The sequence below is a fragment of the Xenopus laevis genome, chromosome 3L (genome assembly GCF_017654675.1).
Source record: "Xenopus laevis strain J_2021 chromosome 3L, Xenopus_laevis_v10.1, whole genome shotgun sequence".
Classification (NCBI taxonomy): Eukaryota; Metazoa; Chordata; class Amphibia; order Anura; family Pipidae; genus Xenopus; species Xenopus laevis.
Window position 1 is genome coordinate 819,274 of NC_054375.1, and position 19,906 is coordinate 839,179.

Here is a 19,906-nt window from a genome sequence, read left to right on the forward strand (position 1 = left end):
TAGTGATATACTGGGGTATAGTGGATATATCTTGGGGGTATAGTAGATGTATGCTGGGGGTATAGTAGATATATGCTGGGGGTATAGTAGATGTATGCTGGGGTATAGTAGATATATGCTGGGGGTATAGTAGATATATGCTGGGGGTATAGTAGATATATACTGGGGGTATAGTGGATATATACTGGGGGTATAGTAGATGTATGCTGGGGGTATAGTAGATATATGCTGTGGGTATAGTAGTGATATACTGGGGGTATAGTGGATATATACTGGGGGTATAGTAGATGTATGCTGGGGGTATAGTAGATATATGCTGGGGGTATAGTAAGATATATGCTGGGGGTATAGTAGATATATGCTGGGGGTATAGTAAATATATGCTGGGGTATAGTAATGATATACTGGGGGTATAGTGGGATATATACTGGGGGTATAGTAGATATATACTGGAGTATAGTAGATATATGCTGGGGGTATAGTAAATATATGCTGGGGGTATAGTAGATATATGCTGGGGGTATAGTAAATATATGCTGGGGGTATAGTAGATATATGCTGGGGGTATAGTAAATATATGCTGGGGTATAGTAGTGATATACTGGGGGTATAGTGGATATATACTGGGGGTATAGTAGATACTGTATATACTGGGGGTATAGTAGATATATGCTGGGGGTATAGCAGATATATGCTGGGGGTATAGTAGATATATGCTGAGGTATAGTAGATATATGCTGGGGTATAGTAGATATATGCTGGGGTATACTAGATGTATGCTGGGTATAGTAGATATATGCTGGGGGTATAGTAGATATATGCTGGGAGTATAGTAGATATATGCTGGGGGTATAGTAGATATATGCTGGGGGTATAGTAGATAAATGCTGGGGTATAGTAGATATATGCTGGGGGTATAGTAGATAAATGCTGGGGTATAGTAAATATATGCTGGGGGTATAGTAGATAAATGCTGGGGTATAGTAAATATATGCTGGGGGTATAGTAGATATATGCTGGGGGTATAGTAGATATATGCTGGGGGTATAGTAGATATATGCTGGGGGTATAGTAGTGATATACTGGGGGTATAGTGGATATATCTTGGGGGTATAGTAGATGTATTCTGGGGGTATAGTAGATATATGCTGGGGGTATAGTAGATGTATGCTGGGGGTATAGTAGATATATGCTGGGGGTATAGTAGATATATGCTGGGGGTATAGTAGATATATACTGGGGGTATAATGGATATATACTGGGGGTATAGTAGATGTATGCTGGGGTATAGTAGATATATGCTGTGGGTATAGTAGTGATATACTGGGGGTATAGTGAATATATACTGGGGGTATAGTAGATGTATGCTGGGGTATAGTAGATATATGCTGGGGGTATAGTAGATATATGCTGGGGTATAGTAGATATATGCTGGGGGTATAGTAAATATATGCTGGGGTATAGTAATGATATACTGGGGGTATAGTGGATATATACTGGGGGTATAGTAGATATATACTGGGAGTATAGTAGATATATGCTGGGGGTATAGTAAATATATGTATAGTAGATATATGCTGGGGGTATAGTAGATATATGCTGGGGGTATAGTAAATATATGTATTTTAGATATATGCTGGAGGTATAGTAGATATATGCTGGGGGTATAGTAGACATATGCTGGGGGTATAGTAAATATATGTATAGTAGATATATGCTGGGGGTATAGTAGACATATGCTGGGGGTATAGTAAATGTGCTGCCCCGTTGGGTTTTCTGTACACAAATGAATGTACAACGTGTTCTGATCGCCAGTGATTGTGACAACATTGTGAGCACAAGGGCTGCAGCTTGACTATATTTAAAGGGGAACTAAACCACAGCACCATGGGGCTACCTGCCTTCAGAACTCATTGAGTGGAATGATAATATTAACCCTTTCCTTACACCTCTTTTTTGCCCTCACATCAGATTTTCCCCAGAGAAATGACACTTTCCTTCTGCGGCAGCAACACAAACTTCTCGTACAACGTTAACAATGGGGTGTTGAACAACATCTGCTTCCTGGATGCCCTCAATCTGGTGCCCCACGTCTTCCTGCTCTTCATCACCTTCCCCATATTATTTATAGGTGAGTCCCTGATCTCTGATTGGCTGCAGGTTCTTCTCACCCTCGGAATGTTGTAATGCTCTGATTGGCTACATATTGATCTGGGAATGGGAGTTCTACAGTCCAGCAGCTCCACCTATTGGTCAGTAGAGTGTGATGCTGCAACAAGTAACAACCACTATGGCAGCTTCCTTTCCTACAAAGTTTTTTTATAATGGGGTAACACATGGCTGGGATCATATTGGTGAATTCTGTGATGAGTGTCACAATATAACTAACGACATTGATATTTCCTTTGTTTCTATGGGAATTTTCAGGCTGGGGAAGCCAAAGTTCTAAGGTTCAGATCCATCACAACACTTGGCTGCATTTCCCGGGGCACAACTTACGATGGATCTTGACGTTCGCCCTTTTGTTTGTTCACGTCTGCGAAATTGCCGAAGGCATCGTGTCCGATACGTAAGTGGCCCCTTAGTTCCCCCTCAATAATAATCCGACCTTTCTCATGGTGGGTGTTGTGTTAAGGCTACAGAGATGTTCCTTTGTGCTGAGGATCATAGACTTTCCATTGATTGTGTTGCTTTATATAACTAATTAAAATACAATTTTTTTACATTATAATATAACAATTATTATTTTTCCCCTAGAAAAATGTTATCATGCCACCTGCACCTCTTCATGCCGGCCATCATCGGTTTTATAGCGGCCACCACATCCATCATCTATTACCACAACATCGAAACATCCAATTTTCCCAAACTGCTGCTAGGTAGGAGCCATGAGCCACTCCCAGCCTGATGAGGGGAGGTGGGATTTTGGGGTTCAGTAGGAAGTGATGGGGGAGCCAGGGAATGTATGGGGATCCAGTTCTGGTCTCTGAACAGGGGAAGGTAGGATTTTGGGGTTCAGTAGGAAGTGATGGGGGAGTAGGGGAATTTATGTGGATCCAGTTCTAGTCACTGAACAAGGGAAGGTGGGACTTTGGGGTTTGGTAGGAAGTGATGGAGGAGCCAGGGAATGTATGTGGATCCAATGTTGGTCTCTGAACAGGGGAAGGTAGGATTTTGGGGTTCAGTAGGAAGTGATGGGGGAGCCAGGGAATGTATGTGGATCCAGTTCTGGTCTCTGAACAGGGGAAGGTGACATTTTGGGGTTCAGTAGGGAGTGATGGAGGAGCCAGGGAATTTATGTGGATCCAATGTTGGTCTCTGAAGAGGGAAGGTGGGATTTGGGGGTTTGCTAGGAAGCAAAGGAGCAGCCAGGGAATTTATGTGGATCCAATGTTGGTCTCTGAACAGGGGAAGGTAGGATTTTGGGGTTCAGTAGTAAGTGATGGGGGAGTAGGGGAATGTATGTGGATCCAGTTCTGCTCTCTGAACAGGGGAAGGTGGGACTTTGGGGTTTGGTAGGAAGTGATGGAGGCGCCAGGGAATGTATGTGGATCCAATGTTGGTCTCTGAACAGGGGAAGGTAGGATTTTGGGGTTCAGTAGTAAGTGATGGGGGAGTAGGGGAATGTATGTGGATCCAGTTCTGCTCTCTGAACAGGGGAAGGTGGGACTTTGGGGTTTGGTAGGGAGTGATGGAGGAGCCAGGGAATGTATGTGGATGCAATGTTGGTCTCTGAACAGGGGAAGGTAGGATTTTGGGGTTCAGTAGTAAGTGATGGGGGAGTAGGGGAATGTATGTGGATCCAGTTCTGCTCTCTGAACAGGGGAAGGTGGGACTTTGGGGTTTGGTAAGAAGTGATGGAGGCGCCAGGGAATGTATGTTGATGCAATGTTGGTCTCTGAACAGGGGAAGGTAGGATTTTGGGGTTCAGTAGGAAATGATGGGGGAGTAGGGGAATGTATGTGAATCCAGTTCTGCTCTCTGAACAGGGGAAGGTGGGACTTTGGGGTTTGGTAGGAAGTGATGGAGGAGCCAGGGAATGTATGTGGATCCAATGTTGGTCTCTGAACAGGGGAAGGTGGAATTTTGGGGTTTGGTAGGAAGTGATGGAGAAGTTGGGGAATGTTTGTGGATCCAATGTTGACCACTGTATTTGCTACTGGCAGCCCTTTTTCTCTATTGGGTGCTGGCATTTATCTCAAAGACCATCAAGCTGGTGAAATACTTTGAGAATGGGATCGGGCTGCACCAGCTGCGTTTCTGCATCACGGGCATCATGGTCATTCTCTATGGTCTCCTCATGGCTGTGGAGATAAACGTCATTCGCGTGCGGGTAGGTTTGCCTTATTCTCCTCACTCAACTGTTATTGGGCTTTACCCCCAGGAAAGTTTCCTCCAAAATCCTACCCTTAATAATCATCTTTTCTATTTTTATTTATTTGTAGAAATATGTGTTTTTCTCAAGCCAACAGAAAGTGAAGCCCCCCGAGGACCTGCAGGATTTAGGGGTGAGGTTCTTGCAGCCCTTCGTCAACTTGCTGTCCAAGGCCACTTATTGGTGGATGAACCCGCTGATCATTTCAGCCCATAAGCGCCCTATTGACCTGAGAACCATCGGCAAGTTGCCCATAGCCATGAGAGCGCTCACCAACTATCTCAGCCTGAAGACGGCCTACGAGGAACAGAAGGTGAGAAATAGAAAGCAGGTATAGACTATAAATAGGGTATTAGGTCTTTGTCTATCCAACGACATTGGCCCTCCTTCCATGGGTCTGTTAGCAACAATTATATTTGGTAAAAATGGGAATTTTCATAAAAAATCAACGGACTAGGCCATGTGCATCCATTTCTGGAGACATCAAGGAGCTTCTCTTATTCTTGTGTTTTTTATTCCATAATTCTTTCCTTGCCCCGTAGAAGAAACTGGCTGATCGACCTCATAAAAATCCCTCTATCTGGAAGGCCATCTACAGTGCCTTTGGTCGGCCCATTCTCCTGAGCAGCACCTTCCGATACTTGGCCGACCTGTTGGGTTTCGCAGGTCCACTGTGCATTTCTGGAATTGTTCAGCTGCTGGAGAATAAGAATAAAGACTCGTCAGATCAGGTCATTGTCTGCCAACCTTCTCCCATTCACCAGTTTTCTAGTTTCTTGGGTTCTATCATTTTAATGATTTTTTATTTTCAATAAAACAAAAAGTTTCAGCTAAAAAAACGAATTCTCTTTCATTTTATTATCGCTCAGGCTTTTCTTATTTGTTTTTTCCCACAAGCCTCTTGTTTAATTATTTCCTTCGTTTAAGGTGTCAATTTATTGTATATTATTATATATCAGATTTGATACATTTTTTCTCCCAAAAACATTATTTTATAATAAACATGTTGTTTCTATCATAGATATGTAAATATTTGTGTTAAAGTTGATGTGTTTCCTCTTCCTTTAGGATTTCCCAAAGACTAATTTTAGCAGCGTGTACTTCCTCTCATCAAAAGGGTTAATAGAGAATTATTATGTTCTCGCCGTTCTACTCTTTATGGCCCTCATTTTACAAAGAACCTTCTTACAAGCCTCCTATTATGTTACCATAGAGACTGGAGTTAACCTGCGGGGTGCCTTACTGGTAATGTATTCCCTATGACATAATTTCAGTATTTCTGCGTGGAAATTTGGCAATAATATGGAATAATTCAATAATTTAATATATGCAGAGATTATTCACTTCAGAAAATGAATCAGTACCATTCTATATAAGTATATTTTCCAGTATAGTATGAATTCATAAGGTTATAATGAGGATTTTGCAAGTAAGAATTCTGCCATTAATTTAATTGTGTATATAACCATATCATGTGACCGTCTCTACTTCCTTTGCATGGGGGAGTTTATTTCCTGGTACTCGTGTGACTGTCTCTACTTCCTTTGCATGGTTGAGTGTATTTCCTGGTACTCATGTGTCTGTCTCTACTACCTCTGCATGGCGGAGTGTATTTCCTGGAACTGATGTGACTGTCTCTACTTCCTTTGCACGGGGGAGTGTATTTCCTGGTACTCGTGTGTCTGTCTCTACTTCCTTTGCATGGGGGAGTGTATTTCCTGGTACTCATGTGTCTGTCTCTACTACCTCTGCATGGCAGAGTGTATTTCCTGGAACTGATGTGACTGTCTCTACTTCCTTTACCTGGAGGAGTGTATTTCCTGGTACTCGTGTGTCTGTCTCTACTTCCTTTGCACGGGGGAGTGTATTTCCTGGTACTCATGTGTCTGTCTCTACTACCTCTGCATGGCAGAGTGTATTTCCTGGAACTGATGTGACTGTCTCTACTTCCTTTACCTGGAGGAGTGTATTTTCTGGTACTCATGTGACTGTCTCTACTTCCTTTACCTGGAGGAGTGTATTTTCTGGTACTCATGTGACTGTCCATACTTCTATTGCATGGAGGAGTGTTTTTCCTAGTACTCGTGTGACTGTCTCTACTTCTTTTGCACGGGGGAGTGTATTTCCTGGTACTCGTGTGACTGTCTCTACTTCCTTTGCACAGAGGAGTGTTTTTCCTAGTACTCGTGTGACTGTCTCTACTTCCTTTGCACGGGGGAGTGTATTTCCTGGTACTCGTGTGACTGTCTCTACTTCCTTTGCACGGGGGAGTGTATTTCCTGGTACTCGTGTGACTGTCTCTACTTCCTTTGCACGGGGGAGTGTATTTCCTGGTACTCGTGTGACTGTCTCTACTTCCTTTGCACGGGGGAGTGTATTTCCTGGTACTCGTGTGACTGTCTCTACTTCCTTTGCATGGGGGAGTGTATAAACTGGTACTCATATGACTGTCTTTACTTCCTTTGCATTGGGGAATACATTTCCTGGTGCTCATGTGACTGTCTCTACTTCCTTTGCAAGGGATATTGTATTTTGTAGTACTCTCTTTGATTTGACATCTAATATTGGCCATTATTTTTGCAGTCCATGATCTATAACAAGATACTGAAACTTTCAACATCCAACATGTCTATGGGAGAGATGACCCTGGGGCAGATAAATAATTTGGTTGCCATAGAAACTAACCAGTTGATGTGGTTCTTGTTCCTTTGCCCTAATCTATGGGCAATGCCTATTCAGGTAGGGCAGGAGTTTGTACATGTACAGTATAATGCCAGATAAAAGAGTAACTCATGCTTCTGTTTTATATTGAATTGATACATTGCTAATTGGAGTAAAGATGATTATTGTCCATGTATAAAAGTCTGAAATAGAAAAACTGGAGAACTTGGTCATTTTGTTATATTTTATTTTAACCCATAAAGATCCTAAAAATCATCCCTTTGCTCTACATTTCTCTCACGATGATTTAGATGACAGATTTTTTCTGTACCAAAAACTTTTTGTCTAACAAGTCAGTATAATCTGCTCAACTCCAAATCCAATAAGAGTGGGGGGTTTTTTTTTTTTGGTCAGATAGTTGATATCCGTTTCTACATATGTTATAAATATACTATGGTGACATTAAACAGTCAATAATTTGATTTGGCTTTTATTGAGCAATATACACTTAAAGTGATACTGACACCAGAAACTCTTTTTCACATGTATCATAATAATATCATTTGAAAGCTACTTATAACTTTGCCATAAAGTATTTGCACATTACCTGTCTGATGCCCCATGTTTCTGTATGAGGGGGCTGCCATATTTGTGCAACAGGAGTCCATTAGAAACTTTAACTGACAGGCTGAGATGGGACAGTCAGGTTGGCAAAACAGTCAGGTTTAGAAACTTCCACTAACAATTACTTACAAAAACAAAACTCCCAGCAACAAAAACGATAAACATGACCTATAGTCAACTTTTGATGTACATTTATATAATAAAAAAGTAGCTTTTTAGTGTCGGTATCACTTTAAACCTGATGTTTATTTTTTTTAATACCTTTAAAGGGATACTGTCATGGGAAAAAAATGTTTTTTCAAAATGAATCAGTTAATAGTGCTGCTCCAGCAGAATTCTGCACTGAAATCCATTTCTCAAAAGAGCAAACAGATTTTTTTATATTCAGTTTTGAAATCTGACATGGGGCTTGACATATTGTCAATTTCCCAGCTGCCCCAAGTCATGTGACTTGTGCTCTGATAAACTTCGATCACTCTTTACTGCTGTACTGCAAGTTGGAGTGATATCACCCCCCCCAGCAGTCTAACAACAGAACAATGGGAAGGTAACCAGATAGCAGCTCCCTAACACAAGATAACAACTGCCTGGTAGATCTAAGATCAACACTCAATAGTAAAATCCAGGTCCCACTGAGACACATTCAGTTACATTGAGAAGGAGAAACAGCAGCCTGCCAGAAAGCATTTCTCTACTAAAGTGCAGGGACAAGTCACATGACCAGGGGCAGCTGGGAAATTGACAAAATGTCTAGCCCGATGTCAGATTTCAAAATTGAATATAAAAAAATCTGTTTGCTCTTTTGAGAAATGGATTTCAGTGTAGAATTCTGCTGGAGCAGCACTATTAACTGATTCATTTTGAAAAACAAAATTTTTCCCATGACAGTATCCCTTTAAGTTCACCTTCAAGCAGAGGTCTGTCTTTTTTCTTTGGCTCTACATTTGCTCTCAGCTCTGCTGAGTTCAGACTTTTTTTATTTCTTATCCAGACAAAGTCATGCCCATTGTATTATATGTATACTCAGTGCCTCCTCCTCCATTTGGGAGATTTCTGAGAGTTTTTGTAATTATCTCTTTCTCAGATTATAATGGGTGTGATCCTCCTGTACAAACTGGTTGGCATCAGTGCCCTGGTAGGTGCGGCAGTGATAGTTCTGCTGGCCCCCATTCAGTACTTCATTGCCACAAAACTTGCAGAGGTTCAGAAGAACACGCTGGTGAGTCCAATCTGCTGGCCAATTGCCAGGACTTATTTGCTCAATAACTGAAGGAATTCTCTTCATATGTATATAGTTTTGTGTGTCCTGTAAAATATCCAATCTTCACCAAGAAAATTAGACGTTACTGTAGATCTAACTAACCCTACTGTATATACATGATGGTGGGTAGATGTGATGGCCTCAATGGAGGCTCACACTATTGGCCCCTGGAGATCTGAATGTGCTGCTTCTTCTTCCTCTAAGGACTATTCCACTGAGCGGTTGAAGAAAACCAACGAGATCCTGAAGGGGATCAAGCTCCTAAAGCTCTACGCCTGGGAGAACATCTTCTGCAGCAGCGTCGAGGAGACCCGCATAAAGGAACTGAAGAGCCTGAAAACCTTTGCGCTTCACACGTCTCTCTCTAGTACAGAATATCATGGATTTATAATACATATGTAGTTCTGCAACTACCGCTCAGGACAGGATAGATTGCAGGGTGCATGTCCCCCTGTTAGAACTTCATAAGCCAGTTTTGCATTTTATTAAAAAATGCTCGAAAGGAATTGTATATTCTTGTTACATTTCCACCGTTATTGACCATTATTTTCAGAATGAGCATTAACATGTGGGGCGATTGCATGTGATTGACCATTATAAATCTTCATCTAGTCTACTCCACCCAATCTAAGCCCCTTGCCTTGTAGTTAACCCTTACATCCATGTGTTTTCTTTCAGTCTTCATGAACGCGGCCATTCCCATTGCGGCTGTGCTTGCAGTAAGAGCTATTTTTTTTTTTATTTCCCAATCCTTCTTACATTATTGTTCTCAAATATGAATCTAGAAACATTTTTGTTGTAGATTTTGAGAAATTTAATGCATTTTAAATTTTCCAAAATTTTTGATTCTATTCTTATTGTTCCTGATGCACTTTAGTTCTGTAGTATTGGGAGTGTGCTGTGCATGCTGGGAATTGCAGTTGAGAAGGTGGATGAATAGAATTTTACTGTAGAATTGTGTTTCATAGACCTTTGTTACTCATGCATACGTGAGCTCCTCCCATCTGACGCCAGCCAATGCCTTTGCGTCCCTCGCTTTGTTTCACATCCTGGTGACGCCCCTCTTTCTGCTCTCCACGGTGGTCAGATTCGCAGTAAAGGCTCTTGTGAGGTACATACAGGAACCATATTCACTTATATTTCATTATTTATTGTCTTCATGAGTCTTTTTTTCCACCACCAGAAAATGCCCATTGGGGCCATGGGTGGATAAGGGGGGTGGCAATAATTGATGATTTCCCTGGCATTTAGGGATTTGGTTCGGGATTCAGCCAGGATTCGGCCTTTATCAGCAGGATTCAGATTCGGCCGAACCAAAATCCTAATTTGCATGTGCAAATTATGGGTGGCGATGGAAATCACGTGACTTTTTGTCAAAAAACCAGGAAGTTAAAAAAATTCTCCCACCCCTGCATATGCAAATTAGGATTCGGATTCGGTATTCAGCCGGATCTTTTGCCAAGGATTCGGGGGTTCTGCCGAATCCAAAATAGTGGATTTGGTGCATCCCTACTGGTTGATACACAATCATTTGATCATGTGGGTTTGCCTACACAAAGGGTTGGCCTAGGTGCAGCCAATCATAGTGCTCCCCAAGCCTTATTGGGGAAGCTGCATTTCGTTCTGAGTGATATTTCTCCAAGTTAAATCCAGCTGCAATTTGCCTTTATTGGCCAACTTATCTCTCAGAGCCAAGTCGAGGCCCTTGGTACCAGAAATCTCCAGCCGGATTTTAAATTTTGAAATCTTCATGGATAATTTATATCAGAATTTGTGTTTTCCCTCCCAGCGTCCAGAAGTTGAATGAATTTTTCACCAGCGATGAGATCAGAGAAGACGGACACAGGAATGGAGACACCACCCTGCCCTTTGAATCTTGCAGGAAACACCCCGGAATTGTGAGTTTCTGACTGTAAACTGTCCAGAGATGTCAAACTGGAAGCAAATCTTGGTTATTTTTAGGCACATTCTCAGGTCCCCTGACCTGGGTACACCCTATTATGCCCTAGTCACACTCTTGTGAAAATAAATACAGGTGGCTGTTTGACTTACTGGCCTGCAAGTCTTCTGCTAGAGCCTGTTCCATGTATCTGTTTCCATGATTAACAACGCAATTAAATAATCCCTTTTCTGCTATCACTTTCTAAGCCACTGGACCCAACTCTTCTACACTTGGAGTCTAAGGGCAGCTCTGATCTTCTTGTTGACCCCATAGATATGATTTGACTAGGGATTGAGGGTCACATTTATGGTTTCAGGGAAGGGGCTAGAAATTTCTTTCTCTAGGAGCGCTCTTAGTGGTTAACAGATATAAGAGACCTGAGGGCCCACTCACGATCAGTGCACTACCAGGACCCACAATGACCAGAGCCTTTTGCTCCAAGCATGACATGGTTGCACCTACTTGTGCTGATCTTTACTAGTGGCAACCAAGTGATGGGCAAATAAGTGAACCTCCTTTCCCACGAATTTTAGAAGTTAAGGCAAACTTGTATGTGATCTTAACAGATAAGCATCTTAGTTTCTGTATTTTACAGCATTCAAGAGCCTTTAATAGGAAACAGCCCCTGAGGTACCAGCTGGACAAATATGATCAGTCTCCCAAAAAACAAGTCCGTACAATGGAGTTGGAAGAGGCGGCATTAAAGGTTTCTGTTATTACCTTTTAATTCATTGACTTGGGGAGATGAGCTGTAATGAACGGTTTAAGAAATACATTATTCTAGTCATTTGTACAATTGACAGAGATTGAAAGTACCCCTTATTAGGGATGCACTGAATCCACTATTTTGGATTCCGCCGAACCCCTTAATCCTTCGCGAAAGCGGAATTCTAATTTGCATATGCATTTGAAAAATTATGGGTGGGAAGGGGAAAGCATTTTTTACTTCCTTGTTGACAAAAAGTTTTGTGATTTCCCTCCTCGCACCTAATTTGCATATGCAAATTCGGTTTTGGGTTTGGTTCACCCAGGCAGAAGGAATCAGATCAATCCGAATCCTGCTGAAAAAGGCCGAATCCCAGACCGAATCCTGGATTGGTGCATCCCTACCCCTTATACTGGTTTATCACCCACTACCCAACTCTCTTTACTCCTGTAGATTGGGCATCTTCCCATTGGGGTAGAATAACACCTGGTCCTACACTCGGCTCAGGGTTTTACATCGGGTCTCAGTTGCTATGCACACTAATAGTATCTGTTTGTGTCTGTCTGTGGGTAGGTGTGTGGTGGCTTCTTCTCCTGGGGCACTGGATTGGCCACATTATCCAACATAGACATCCAGATACCTACAGGTAAGTCTTTCCCTTTGTTAGTCCCTGATATCTAGTGATTTGCCCCGTCACCTGCCCTCCCACCATGACTTTGGTTTATAAGGTAGAAATTCAGCAGATTCAAGTTAATTACCTTGTTTCCTCTTTAATAAAGGGGAACTGACAATGATTGTGGGGCAAGTTGGCTGTGGCAAGTCTTCCCTGCTGCTGGCGATACTGGGGGAGATGCAGACGCTGGAAGGACGAGTGGTTTGGAACAAGTGAGTTGCACACCGGGGATATTCTGAGGGGAAGGGGGCAGTTGGATCATGTGATGATTTTTATTTAAGAACACTGCATTGTTTCACCTCCTACAGTATATATAAAGACTCTCTGCACTCAATCAGGGGGGCTGGGGCATAAGTGCTCCCCATGGACATGGAGACAGAACTTGATGACAGTGTCTTGTTTGGTTTCTCTTCATTTCCAGCTTTCAGATCCACTTACCTGCCAGGATGGCATCTCTAGGACCTTTATACGGTTAGATTGGCTTTATAAGACAGGGCAGCTGCTGTTCCCCACCCTTGGGCCATGCTCAGTCTGTTACCCTCTAAATTTCTCTCTAGGTACCAACCAGCTCAGCTAAACCATTCCCAGAATCTCAATCAACTCTCTTTTATTACTTCATTTCATTATTTTTCTTGTATCAAATTCATTTCATATTGGTTTTTCATTGGTTTCTTTTCTAAACATTCTCCTTATTCTCAATTCTCCTCTTATTCACCAACAGTCACCCATATGTTCAATGGGCTGCGTATTGCTCTGTGCTATCATGTGCCTATGTATGGAACCCTCTGAGGAACAAAATCCTTGATGTTTTTAGGGTTATTGTCATATAGGGGACATTAGCATTGTCTGGTTCTACTCTTTGGACCTCACTCTAACCCTAACCCTAACCCATTTTATTTTTGAGCCCTACTTGCTGTTTAAGTTGGCCATTTTTGCATGTATATATCCCAAATCTTCACTTGATAAGGAAGTGGCAACAAAACATAGAAACTGACTCAGATTCCTTCCCTGTTTGGATAATAAGAAATATCTTTCAGCTCAGTTACAGTTACAGTTAGGGTTATGGTTAGGGTAAGGTTAGGGTTAGGGTAAGGTTAGGGTTAGGGTTATGGTTAGGGTTAGGGTTAAAATCTCAATACAAATTCTCTAATGGAAACCTAGTGTGATGATGTTCCTTATTATGTACAATGGGAATGGAACCCATTGACTGGAAGGAAGATGAAAGAAACCATTGATTTTTTCCTCAGCTCCTGGTACCTCTGACCTGTGCTGGGGGTTGGACCTATTCTGTTGCATTTAGTCACTTGTGTTGGTTCTGTTCTTGTGAAACATCAGTTGTTTCAGGTTAATGAAACGTAATTACTGTATATCTTGCTGATCCTTACAGACTGCCTGATGGGGATGTCAGTACAGATGGACATTTAAGGTACCAATGCTTGGAATAAATCATTTTAGTTGCATTGAAATGATGAGGATATACAGCCATACATTCCGTTGTGTGACCATGTGATGGCCGATTGCTGACCAACTGATACTAAGCCCTTCAGGAATCATTATGTACCTAGTACTGTGTAATATTGTTTTTCATGAAGTGATTCTGTGGTATCAGTTTATTCTGCATTCGTTGGGCACGTTCCTAGGCAGAAGTATCAGAGACAATGTTCTCCATTGTTTATCCAACAGCCAATGACAGAACATTTAACAAGCAACTCAAATATTTATATTTTATTTCTATTGTGTTCTTTCTCCAGTCTTTTCTGACCTTCATTTCACTATGTCCTGTGATGCACCCAACCATCTCACCAACTCCACACACCTCAAGCTCTTGGGTCATTTCATGTTTCTCATGCAAATCATGTGTCTCTGTAGTCATGTCCTCTAAGAACTCACCTGTCTCACTCCGTGTACCTTCTTCACGCCTGCCCCATCTGCCTGTCAACTGGACTTATCTGTTCTCACTCAAACATAGCTACCTCTAAATGTCTCTTCCTAAACCAACTGCTATTGACTACCTCTCTTGACTGTCATCTCTCCCACTGATCTGGTCAGTTCCTCAGTCAACTACTCTGTGTCACCCTCTTCTCTTGGTGTGTCCTACTCATCTGGTCCGGTTCTCTGTTTCTTCCTACATCCTCTTCTTTGGACCATCTGTAACATATCATTGGACTCTACCTTTGTCAATCTTTCAATTTAATCTGGGGGCAGTTTAGAATTAACAGCAGTTGATGTATTCAGAAACTTTATTTTTTCTCCTAAGATACTTCCATAACACCTTTAGATTTCCTCCTTCAACCTACACATTCTTTTAGCCTTTTCTTTTATCCCATACTCTACTTCTGTAGCCAAACTCTCAATGGTTTCTGCTTTATCTATGTCCTTCTGTAGATTTGGTTTCCAGAGACGGACACAATACAGTAGGTGAGGTCACTCCAATGTTTGATAAAGTGGCATTAATAGTCTCCTCGTTAGCTGCTAATAGCATCTCCTGCTGCCTTTCCTAGTAGTGGATTTCCTTCATTAGCAACCATTGAGCGTCTCACTTGCCCTAACCCTAATGCTTAGTACTTATGCCCATAATCTTCCCAAATGCTCCATTTGCAAATTACAGCATGGGATTATAGGTTTTTATCTAATGGCTCTAAATCACTGACCACTTGACTAATTTTGGAATAGCAACTTAATACGTTTGAACTGTGTTTTTTGTAATTGTACATTATAGTGACCAACAGGAAACAAATCCATTGACTCCAATAATGAGTGAGAAGAGCAGTGAGGCCTAGTTGATTAACCTGTATGAATGCAACAAATTTAAATATATTTCTGGGTGTGATGACTCATCATATCACAATAAGGCATATATAATATATGGGGGCCAAAGGGTCATTTATGAATGCAGCTGCAAATGAGATAGATACAAATATTGGGTTACTGACACTATTCATTAAAGGAAGTTCTGCCCAAAAATGTTCCTTGATCTTCTGTATAGTTGCACCAAGGGCTATTGGGTCCATCTTGGCTCTTCTGATGAATTGAGGGTCTATTGATGCTTGGGACCCCTGGAGCTGCCACCACCCTGAATTTGGCAGTAATTCCAGGGTTTCCAGGGTAGGTTGCATCTATAGGTGGAGCAGACTTATGTTAGTTGTTAGTGATCCAATTCCTAGTCAGAAAATATTGGCCGCAATTTGCATCCGGGGGAGTCACGACGTCCAGTGGGGCCATAATGACCATGAACCATATAGAAACCAATGAGAAGACTGTTACTTAGTTAATTGGCAACTGCTGTTACTACATTACTCCAGCCTAGTGACTATGGCAAGAGTGTCATGGGGCCCCCCTTTACCCCAATAATGTTTTTTTTCCATTATAATTTCTGTCTTTTAAACACTGAACCTTGTTTGCCAACTTGCAGTGGAAATGGAGGTGATTCTGCCTGCGGAACAGAGAGAAGGTACCACTTGTTCTGTGTGACTTGGATTAAAAACCCAATTGCTTTCTGTGACGCTAACGCTTCTCACTGTCTGTTGTGCTGTGATTTTACCCCTAACCGTGGCTCATGCCCGTGGCTCTTCCAGTTGCAATCGGAGGATAAAGGTCCATGATCTGTACAGCGATCCCTCTTATGGTGCCTCCATCTGTTTCTACAGTAACCCTGTACTTTATAGTGATACATTTGTAACATCAGTTTCTTTCCCCTCCCCAAGATACAAATTTAACATCAGAACATGAAAGTGTCAACACACGTTTCTCTTCATCCTGAAACTCATTTGTCTTCATCAATATTTAGAAAATTACATCATTATTTTGTGCTGGACCCGCTTTTTTAGGACTTTGACATGAAACAAATTATTTCATTCTCCTTCATTCTTCACTTTTTCTTATATTTCCTGATTCTGACGATTCTCTTCTTCCCTTTTATTCTCATTGTTTGAATGTTCTTTAAAGTTGACTGTAATTTTATAAAATTATCCGAAAATCATATTTGCAACAGAGCAATAGTGACACTTTTCAATGGACTTTTTTGTGCATGTCCCTTAGTTGGGTCATTTTTAAGCCCATAGCCATAAATTGGTATGGGGTGGGATGTTCCTCACATCTAGATCTAGAAGGTTTTGTCTTCACTGATTCCATTATACCATGTGACACATACATTCAGAATTATAGGTAAGTGGGTGGGACTTATGACAAGATGTCTAACCGTGTTTTGCCTTTAGTGACAAAATGATGGTGCCAGTGTTTTTGAATACATATGAGCAGACAGAGTCAATATGTTCTTATAGTAGGACTGGATTTCACCCATTTGGTTTAGGAAACTTAAAAGCATTGGCACCCCCAGCCTGGGCTGATTTAGATGGACTAGAACCCCAAAACATCACCATTTATTTCCTGAGAAGGGTCAAATCTCAGCCTATGTCTCCACCACTGGTTTTACCATTATAGTAACCCAATGATTGGGGAGGATTTTTTTTCCACTCCCATTGCTTTTGTCTTCTATTTCCATTCATTGTGTGTAAATCAGTGGGATTTGGGGGGTACAGAGCTGATGTCAAATCATTTATCCTTCATGTGTTCCTTCACAGCAAGAACAGGCATTCAGTGGCCTACGCGGGACAAAAGCCGTGGCTCCTAAATGCCACCTTAGAAGAGAACATCACTTTTGGGAGTCCTTTCAACAAGCTGAGGTGACTCATGTACTAACGATTGTATGCCTAGAGACTGATGCTCCTTGGGGGTGGGGCAGGTCTTAAGGTGGGGGTGGGACTGAAATAAAAATGGGTGGGATTAATGTGGTTTCTTGGAGCAATGTTAAGTGTTCAATCCCAGACCTCCAGATAAAATCAGATTTTCAAGTATAATTAGAAGTTCCCAACTACTACTGAGTCGACGAGGAACATATGGGCAACCTCATTCTAACTGATCTTCTCCCCTGTATGTCTTCCTGAAGGTACAAAGCTGTAACAGACGCCTGCTCCCTCCAGCCTGATATTGACCTGTTGCCGTTTGGAGACCAAACTGAGATTGGAGAGAGGGTAATTAACAGTAATCAATTTATTGCTGAAGATTTATGTTTTGGTGGAGTTATTTTATTATATTAATTAATTTATTTTACTGAATTTTACATTGGAGGGGTAAGCAGAGAAGAACACAGGCTAGGCTTGGGCGAATTTGACCCGTTTCGTTTAGGCAAAAATTCGCCGGAGGCGAAATGTAGCTGATGCCCATTAAAGTCTATGGACGTCAACATTATTTTTGAGGCACAATGAGAAAAAAATTTGCCCATCCCTAAGGCAATACCAATTAAAATTGGTAGGTGTCTTTACTAGGATTTAATTGTAATTACTTTTTCATCTATGTGAGCTCAAGGATAGACTTACTCGCCTAGACCAGACTAAAGGAAATCAAAGCATTAGGACTTTCCCAGGGCAGGACCCACCAGTAGCCAATTAGAGAATCAGAGTATTTCCAGGACCTAGACTGGCCCATAGCCAACATGGAGCCAATCAGAATATTAGAACTTTCCCAGTGGCAGACTAGCCTGTAGCCAATCAGAGCATTAGCGCATTCCCAGGACCAGACCAACCTGGCTCAAATCAGAGTATTAGAACATTCCCAGGGGCAGACCAACCTGTAGCCAATCAGAGCATTAGAATATTCCGGGGACCAGGCCAACCTGGAGCCAATCAGAGCATTAGAACATTCCTAGGGGCAGACCAAACTGGAGCCAATGAGAGTATTAGAACATTCCTGGGACCAGACCAGCCTGGAGCCAATGAGAGCATTGGAACATTCCCAGTGGCAGACCAACCTGTAGCCAATGAGAGCATTAGATCATTCCCGGGACCAGACCATCATGGAGCCAATCAGAGTATTAGAACATTCCCAGGGGCAGACCAACCTGTAGCCAATCAGAGCATTAGAATATTCCGGGGACCAGGCCAACCTGGAGCCAATCAGAATTTTAGAACATTCCCAGGGGCAGACCAAACTGGAGCCAATGAGAGTATTAGAACATTCCTGGGACCAAACCAACCTGGAGCCAATGAGAGCATTGGAACATTCCCAGTGGCAGACCAACCTGTAGCCAATGAGAGCATTGTAACATTCCCAGGGGCAGACCAACCTAGAGCCAATCAGAGTATTAGAACATTCCCAGGACCAGACCAACCTGGAGCAAAATGAGAGCATTAGAACATTCCCAGTGGCAGACCAACCTGTAGCCAATGAGAGCATTAGATCATTCCCAGGACCAGACCAACCTGGAGCCAATCAGAGCATTAGAACATTCCCAGTGGCAGACCAACCTGTAGCCAGTGAGAGCATTGGAACATTCCCAGGGGCAGACCAACCTGGAGCAAATCAGAGCATTAGAACATTCCCAGGTGTAGACCAACCTGAAGCCAATGAGAGCATTAGAACATTCCCAGGACAAGACCAACCTGGAGCCAATGGGAGAATTAGAATATCCCCAGGGGCAGACCAACCAGTAGCCAATGAGAGCATTAGAACATTCATAGGGGCAGACCAACCTGTAGCCAATCAGAGTATTAGAACATTCCCAGGGCCAGACCAACCTGGATCCAATCAGAGCATTAGAACATTCCCAGGGGCAGACCAACCTGGATCCAATCAGAGCATTAGAACATTCACAGGGGCAGACCAACCTGGATCCAATCAGAGCATTAGAACATTCCCAGGGGCAGACCAACCTGTAGTCAATCTGAGCATTAGAACATTCCCAGGGGCAGACCAACCTGGATCCAATCAGAGCATTAGAACATTCACAGGGGCAGACCAACCTGTAGCCAATGGGAACATTGGAACATTCCCAGGGGTAGACCAACCTGTTGCCAATCAGCGTATTAGAACATTCCCAGGGGCAGGCCAACCTGGAGCAAATCAGAGCATTAGAACATTCCCAGTTGTAGACCAACCTGAAGCCAATGAGAGCATTAGAACATTCCCAGGACAAGACCAACCTGGAGCTAATCAGAGCATTAGAACATTCCCAGTTGTACACCAACCTGAAACCAATCAGAGCATTAGAACATTCCCAGTTGTACATCAACCTGAAGCCAATCAGAGCATTAGAACATTCCCAGTTGTACACCAACCTGAAGCCAATCAGAGCATTAGAACATTCCCAGGACAAGACCAACCTGGAGCTAATCAGAGCATTAGAACATTCCCAGTGGCAGACCAACCTGTAGCCAATCAGAGCATTAGAACATTCCCAGTGGCAGACCAATCTGTAGCCAATAAGAGCATTAGAACATTCCCAGGACCAGGCCAACCTGTAGCCAATAAGAGCATTAGAACATTCCCAGGGGCAGACCAACCTGTAGCCAATGAGAGCATTAGAACATTCCTAAGACATAGACCAGGAAAGTGTATTTCCTTACATGTAATTTCCCCCTAAAGAGCCAGTGAATCCCCCACATCTCTTGTCCTTATCCCCCCCCCCATAATTATGGGAGATGGTATCTGCCAGCTGCACTGTATGAAGATTAGTTAGAAGGGGGTAGTTTTGACACAAACTGGAAAAAGAAAAGGGGGGGGTGATTATGACCTCAAGAAAATTCCAGGAAATTTGCCGGATCCGTTTAACCCGAAATACAGTAACTCGTAAGAGAAAATAAGAGATGGAACATGTGTCCCTTTCTGAG

The 19,906-nt window shown here is 42.3% G+C and overlaps 1 protein-coding gene across 7 annotated transcripts in view; it reads left to right on the plus strand.

Annotated features, from left to right (window-relative positions):
• The window catches only part of LOC108710176 (ATP-binding cassette sub-family C member 9), a 49,017-nt gene that overhangs the window by 5,045 nt on the left and 24,066 nt on the right, over nt 1-19,906 (plus strand). For 3 of the 7 annotated variants that reach the window (XM_041585767.1, XM_041585768.1, XM_041585769.1), the window contains exons 2-22: nt 1,972-2,131; nt 2,428-2,569; nt 2,758-2,879; nt 4,167-4,333; nt 4,446-4,688; nt 4,918-5,106; nt 5,444-5,620; nt 6,959-7,114; nt 8,745-8,879; nt 9,126-9,288; nt 9,600-9,640; nt 9,890-10,032; nt 10,711-10,819; nt 11,459-11,569; nt 12,143-12,215; nt 12,349-12,454; nt 13,630-13,668; nt 14,628-14,660; nt 15,655-15,693; nt 16,823-16,924; nt 17,188-17,272. In XM_041585767.1, coding sequence (XP_041441701.1) covers nt 1,987-2,131; nt 2,428-2,569; nt 2,758-2,879; nt 4,167-4,333; nt 4,446-4,688; nt 4,918-5,106; nt 5,444-5,620; nt 6,959-7,114; nt 8,745-8,879; nt 9,126-9,288; nt 9,600-9,640; nt 9,890-10,032; nt 10,711-10,819; nt 11,459-11,569; nt 12,143-12,215; nt 12,349-12,454; nt 13,630-13,668; nt 14,628-14,660; nt 15,655-15,693; nt 16,823-16,924; nt 17,188-17,272 — 2,520 coding nt within the window. In that variant the 5' untranslated portion in view covers nt 1,972-1,986. The remainder of the gene's footprint in view (nt 1-1,971; nt 2,132-2,427; nt 2,570-2,757; nt 2,880-4,166; nt 4,334-4,445; nt 4,689-4,917; nt 5,107-5,443; nt 5,621-6,958; nt 7,115-8,744; nt 8,880-9,125; nt 9,289-9,599; nt 9,641-9,889; nt 10,033-10,710; nt 10,820-11,458; nt 11,570-12,142; nt 12,216-12,348; nt 12,455-13,629; nt 13,669-14,627; nt 14,661-15,654; nt 15,694-16,822; nt 16,925-17,187; nt 17,273-19,906) is intronic. The other 4 variants (XM_041585771.1, XM_041585770.1, XM_041585772.1 and 1 more) reach the window with 4 other exon arrangements.